At 39.2% G+C, this 6,920-nt stretch overlaps 1 protein-coding gene across 1 annotated transcript in view; it reads right to left on the bottom strand.

Moving 5' to 3' along the window:
* Positions 1–695: 695 nt before the first annotated feature.
* ABCA4 (ATP binding cassette subfamily A member 4) overlaps positions 696–6,920 on the bottom strand; it is a gene marked incomplete at its 5' end in the record, with an annotated part of 44,264 nt that continues 38,039 nt past the window's right edge. Inside the window, 9 exons of the mRNA XM_029083889.1 lie at positions 696–828; positions 1,739–1,988; positions 2,330–2,422; positions 2,506–2,609; positions 3,870–4,004; positions 4,595–4,736; positions 5,511–5,617; positions 5,729–5,791; positions 6,653–6,773. Of these exons, the coding sequence (XP_028939722.1) occupies positions 706–828; positions 1,739–1,988; positions 2,330–2,422; positions 2,506–2,609; positions 3,870–4,004; positions 4,595–4,736; positions 5,511–5,617; positions 5,729–5,791; positions 6,653–6,773 (1,138 nt within the window). The remainder of the gene's footprint in view (positions 829–1,738; positions 1,989–2,329; positions 2,423–2,505; positions 2,610–3,869; positions 4,005–4,594; positions 4,737–5,510; positions 5,618–5,728; positions 5,792–6,652; positions 6,774–6,920) is intronic.

Consider the following 6,920-nt stretch of genomic DNA (forward strand, 5'->3'; position numbering starts at 1 on the left):
TTAATATCCATTTTGACATTCTGCTTCTGTGAGAAACTTGAATAAGAGTATGAGGTTTTTTTTTTTTTTAATGTTATTTTAAAGCTAATTTCTTGCCTGGGTCTGAGAACAGAATTAATTCTTCCCATTCTTGCTGAGAAAACTCTGTTTTCACTAGCAGCCTGGTGCAATAGTGAAGCAGTCTCCCAGCACTAGCCTCATCAGCCAGCACTGATGTTCTGACCTTGGTGGTCCTGTGCACTCAGGATGGCAGGAATCCACTTCTAAGCTGGGCAATGCTCTCTGCCTTGGGATCTGTCTGCTGACTGGTAGCAGTTCACTTAAGAGTTAAAAAAGAAAAACCTACCAGCCTGAAAGGACCAGATAGAGAAACTGTCTTTAGTGCTCTCTTACATGTCAACAAGGAGGAACGAGACTTCTCTTCTTGTATCTTATAATGAACTTTATGTTAGAGGAAGATTTTGTTCTATAGCAAGGATCTGCCTTTCCTTTGACACTGACACTTTCAGCATGTTGTGTTCCTGGTAGAGCAGTAGAAGTTTGCCGTTGCTAGGGCTGTTGCCGTTGTGAGCACAACGCTCAGAAAGATGCAAAAAAATTGTTATAATAGCAAGTCTGGAAACCTCTGTTTTACCCTCGTACTGCTCTAGTATGGCACATCTTTGCACTGTGCACGCTCTAAGCACTAGTGACTGTAGGAATAGTCTATGCAACTGCCTGCTGATGCAAAGCAGGGTACACCTTTGCTTCTTGTCTGGCTCCAGCTGCACGGGGATGCAAAGGAATTTCCTCATCCTCCATCTGCTGTTTAGCAAAGTTCACAAAAACCTGTGTGAGGAAAGCAGAAAATGTCACCATCTCATCAACTGAGATGAGTTAGTGGAGTGTCTGGACATTTGCATCCTTTTGGCCTCTGCAGGAAAAAGACAGAAAGGGATGAACTGAAGTGAGACACTGCATATCAGCAAGGATTGTTAATTCCTTGTTTATTTTTATAAACTTCTTTGCAACTTCCTTCCTTTGGATGCACTTACTTGCAACTAAAATCCTGTTTTTTCTTAAGCAGGAGATGGGTTCAGCAAGGTTTGCATGGCTTGCACAATGTAAGTGAGTTTCATTGTGACAGGAAAGAGGAGGCAGAATATTTTAGTAGGAAGCTGTAAGGCAGCCAGGACTGTCTCTTTGGCATTCCTATCAAAGACAGCTTTGCATATGTGGACCCGTAGCTACTTAGGAAAGCAGGCAGATGGGGCTAATAGCCTCTAGCAAGTGGGTGTTGCCAACAGTCACAGTGGACTTCCCGTGTCTAATTGCTCCTGTATAGAAGTGCATGACAGAGACATATAAACATTTAAATAGGTATCACAGTATCTCTGACACAACACAGTCCAAATCTCTTATTTAAAATAGAGTGTTATTCCCAGTTTAGCAAGCCTCATTCTGAACAGCTGACCTTGCTCAGACTGCTCTTCCTGAAGGAATGGGTTCTGTGAATTCTAGCATCTGGGAAACGCTGTCATACCAGCTTTCAAGTGGCACCTATTTACACAGGGAATTAGCTACAGATTTCATATCTGATCCACCCTCCTTGATTAGGGGTCTGGGAATTTTGCCTAAGAAAGAGGCGCAAGATAATTCTCCAAACAGTTTGGTTCTTCAGTTGTTTGGATACATCCCCATTGCATTGCCTAATTCTCACCAGACAGGCTTTCTCATGGATGCTTTATTTTTCACTCACCTGATCTAAAGTTGTCTGAGACACAGAATATTCTTCAATATGCAAGTTTTCCTTATTGGAGATTATTAACTGAAAAATTTTAGCCAGAGAGGAGGAGCAAATCTGATACTGCAGCATGTTGTAGTGTTTCTCTCTCTGTAAACTCCCTGGGAAGTTCATGCGTATGAATTGCTCAGCAGGAGTAGGATCTGGAGGCAGCCCAGACTTTGGAGCTTTGATTTTCAGAGTGACAATGTAACCATCTCCAAACCTGGGAAGCACATGTGGGTTTGGGAATTGGATGAAAAGATGGTTTCATTATTCAGGAAGGAAATTACTTTTCAGTAGTTATGAAAACAATTAACAGTATCTAAAAGATAATGCATAAGATCTAACTTTGTAGAAAGCTCTGTATTTGCCCTACCGAAGTGGCGTGTAGCATAAGAGTTGAAATGAGGTCTGCTCAAATTGTCTACAATAGCACAGAGTTTCACCTAGAAATGGGCCTGTTTAAACAACAGCTCTTCAAATTTGATTGCTGTATTAAGAATGCTATATGTCACATACACTAAGTTTTCCCGCTTAAAAACACCATTAAAATATTCTACTTACTTGTATTTTAGCTGCTGAATTGTGCCCAGGCATTTGAAGGTACCTTTTACCATGATGGCTAAACGAGTACAGAGGGCTTCACATTCTTCCATACTTTCAAAACAGAGAACAGACATTTGAGGTGAAAACCAGCAGATGAACTTCAGCTACTCTGGGATTCTGAATTCTCTTTTTACCTGTGTGAGGTTAGAACCACAGCTCGCCCATCTCTGAGCACGCTGACAATAGAGTCCCACAGGAGGCGCCGGGACTGAGGGTCCATTCCAGTAGTCGGTTCATCCTGTAAGGAAAATGTTAAGACAGTCAATGTCAGTGAAGCAGATAAGAAAAAGAAAATCCATTCAGAATCCAGTCATCATATATTTGGGCCTTAGCTACTGAAAACTGCATTGAGAAAGCATTTGTGATAGCCCATTATAAAGACATTTAGGACCCAAAATAGAAATAAATTGAAAGAGGCTCATGCAGTAACAGTTACATCATATTCTATCAAGTTTGGCTTGCATGTTTTGATGGATATTAGAGATGTAGGTCAATATACAGGAGAAGCAAAGAAAATAATCTTATATCTATAATACTAGCTTTAAGACAGAGATGAACACTTTGAATAAAATCTTTCTTTTCTGAGGCAACAACTCTTGTAAGAGGAGAGTGAGTTCTCCCCAGGTAACCTTACCTACATAAACATACAGAACACATTTCTCAACCCAAGAAGCTAGTGATGTCACCCTGATTTACAGCAGTTAAGGAACTGGTCCTGCATAAATCAGTTAACCCAGTTAGTAACAAAAAAAATGTTAAAATCTTGGAGAAAAAGAATTTTTGTTCAGCATTTTGTCTTAAGAAACTATGAAAAACATTTTATCTGTCTGCTTTACTATATACAGGTAGAATACAAGGAAAGACATATTAAATGGCACAAGGAACTATGCTATTAAGATGTTATTAAAATGTTTCTTTTTAGCCTACAAATTAAGGTGGTACAGTATAATCTAAATAAAGATTTTTTGTAGTAATTGCATCTATAATTTCCCTTGAGTTATGCAATTATCCGATAACTTACGTTATTTGATGAGAACTACATTTCAGCATTTGTATAGTTTAGTCTAAATTTGTATAAATTATTCCAAATACATTAAAGGCTGCAAAAGTGTAGCTATCTCCCTCTGTTCTGCTGGATAAAGCAGCAAGGTATATGTCATAAGATCATCTTTTACATGAGTGGTTATTCAGTGACAAGAAAAGGCAGATTGAAACCAAACATGGCTTTGAATTCATATTTGTCTGGATTATAGATTTTATCTTAAATCATTCTTTGTTGAAGATCTTTCATAATCACTTGGGGTCCATTGGAAACATACTTATGCACGCCAGTCTATCCCTGAAATTAAAGAACTCAAAATTACATTGAAGTAGATGTAAGTTGAGGGCAGAAAGGAGCTTGCAAGGACTGTCATAAACATTCTTGTACCTCTTTAGCACATAGTTTTATGAGATATCATATTGAACAATCAGAGAACTATGTTAACATGATGCTTACTAGCAAGATGAGTGGTGGGCAGCCTATCAGTGCAATGGCAGTGGAGAGCTTGCGCTTGTTGCCACCACTGTAGGTACCAGCCAGGTGGTCTGCATACATAGGAAGTCCCAGCTTCTGGATGCCCCATTCAGCAACCTATGAGAAAGATAGTCTATATTTCACACAGCAGCTAATGCATAACAGACAGAATTGCTGATACATCCCTCTTCTGGCAGAGACACGGCAATTAGCCGTTTTCTGGGTTTTAGCACATTCATTTTAGCACATTCATTCATTGGAGCAGGGGAGTCCAAAAAATTTATGATGATGAGGGGAATTCTAACTACTTGAGGGAAAGCCATAAACCAGTCTCAGCTGTAGAATTCTTATCTGTGCAAGAATTTAAATTATTTTATTCTGGAATCTTCTTCACATTTTCTTTCTTATACATTAAACTTTCTTGTACATAAAGACAAGAACAAAACAGCAACCAGTGCAGTTCTGACTCATAGCAATTGCATCTTTAGCCTTCCACAGCTGGCACCACAGTTTTGCACGTACTAAGAACCTGCACTGGATAGCACAGTCTTGTACTTAACTGTCCAAATGACAGGAACCACACCCAGGACTGCAACAAACAGAATGGCAAGCTTACTTTGGAAATTCTGGCTCTTGGCATGTTATGAACCCAGTTATCAGAAATATTCACTGTAACTATATACAAGTCAAAAGCCAGAGTGCTTTACCCTCTTGATTTCCTCTGCTGGAACCCCTCGCAGGCGTGCATATAAGTAAAGATGTTCTCGTCCTGTGAGCAGGTCATCAATGGCATCAAACTGAGGGCAGTATCCCATGTTTTGATGGACATTAGAAATGTGAGTCAATATACTGGAGAAACAAAGAAAAGAATCTTAGTTCTGTAAGAGCAGCTTTAAGACAGAGATGGACAGTTTGAATAAAATCTTTTCTTTCCTGGGGCAATAACCCTTATGAGAGGAGAATGAATTCTTCCAATTACAACTTCCTACTAAAATATCTGTCTGTACAGAATAGCAAGGGATACATTCTCATTTAAGTCAGCGTCGTTGGTAGCAGAAGTACAGAATCACAGAATGGTTGAGGTTGGAAGGGGCCTCTGGGGGACATCTTGTCCACCCACCCTGCTCAAGCAGGGTCACCTGGAGCAGGTTGCCCAGGACCATGCCCTGGCAAAAAAATAGCTATTGTTCAAATCAGATAAATGGACAAAGAATCAAATCCCAACTACACCTAACAAACCAAGGCACACAACCTGGAGCTAAACTAACATAAGTGAATATCTGATCATGCTGTATTAACTTATGACATTATGCCAGCACTGTGTAAACAAAGATACCAGAAACACCCAGAGAAAAGTCCCAAAGCTCAGATCAAAGTACCTTGTTGGACTGGTTATCTTATGTTTATGACCTCTTGCCATTAGATCTGATTGCTCTGTCCCACTGTTAGCATTATTATAACCCACCTATAGATTTTACAACAGAGTGTTAAAAATATAAAGTGCCATTTCGTATTAGCACTGGTCTCTCTCAAAAGAGCTGCTGGGTCATTGAGACTGTGATCTGGGCAGTTGTACCCCGGTAAATGGACTGTCACAGTCTGGCTTTTTTTTCAGGTACTTACCTATTGCCGGCCACTACAGCATCTCCAGATGTCACATCAGTATCTCCAGTCAGCATTTTGAATGTTGTTGTTTTGCCAGCGCCATTCACTCCCAAAAGACCAAAGCACTAAATTACAAAATTTATCACATTCTTTAGTATTTCCAACTTGCAAATCAGCAGAGGCATGAAATCTGAACTGATCCATGGAATGTAATCTACTGTTATTGAACAACCTACCTCTCCGGGACGGATGCCAACACAGAGTCTGTCCACTGCAGGCTTGTGTCTACCTGCATAAATCTAAAGTGACAGAAAAAAAATAGAAAAATCCTATTTCAAGATATCTACAGCAAAGAAAATATTCTGATTTTTTTATTTTAATGCTATTGGGATGCGGCAACTTTAGAACCAAGGCAGCAGCAAATAAAAAATTATAAAGTAAACATTCTACAAAGTCAGAAATTTATTTACATTAAATAAATTTGTAAGGACCCCTCAAAATACCAGTTTTTCTGCATGCAGCCTTTTACTTTGTATCTTTAGTGCTAGGAGACAGATCTGATGTTTGCTGGGACAAAGTATCTCTGACATATCAAACCAAAGTGGAACAATACAGCAAGATAGTCTGAAGAATAATACTCCAGTTCTGTATTCATGAGATCCCAGCAATGTGTGTAATCTTTGTATTTCTGTAGCTCAAGCTTGCATGCATTCTGATAGCATAACTCGGATGCCTTCAATGTCTGGAAATAAGATAAATTAGCAATAACTACAGCCCTCAATATGAAAGCAATGAAATGGTTAAGATTGAAACTCACCTATGGAAAAACAGCATTATAGTGGAAAAAAAAATCTAGTAGTAGAAATGGACACTCAATAGATAACAGTCATGTCAGATGATGTGAGGTAAAAAAACCAAACCAAACCAAAAACTTAAGCAGGGAGGGTTGCACTTTCCTTGCTGGACTTCCCTGTGGTTTGATTTCTAATCAAAGGAAACAGCCAAATAACGTGTCAAGCCTTGATTTTCAAAATGTTTGTTATTTTCTAAGGCACAAGGTTGATTTTGAAAACAATACCATTTGAATCCACAGCTGAAATACATTCTGAAGGCATAAATTTACACTAGACTAATTTGTTTCAGTTTTCTCAATGTATTACCTTGGTCAGTTCTCGTAATTCTAAGATATCTGTTTTGTTTCCTCCATTCATAATTCTTTTTCTTTCTTCTGCGACATCCTCATCTTCACCAATAATAGGTGACATGGCAGTCTCAGCAAACCTGGAAAAACCCAAGAGACTGATTGCAGATACAATGAGTTGCCCTGGGTGCAGTTAGAATAACAGTGTGAAACGATGTCTAATCAATTGCCAAAAATGTGACTGGTGGAAGCAGTGGGACTGAAACTTCACAATGCGACACTGACTG

This window comes from Antrostomus carolinensis, unplaced genomic scaffold (genome assembly GCF_000700745.2).
Source record: "Antrostomus carolinensis isolate BGI_N321 unplaced genomic scaffold, ASM70074v2 scaffold5632, whole genome shotgun sequence".
NCBI classification, from domain to species: domain Eukaryota; kingdom Metazoa; phylum Chordata; class Aves; order Caprimulgiformes; family Caprimulgidae; genus Antrostomus; species Antrostomus carolinensis.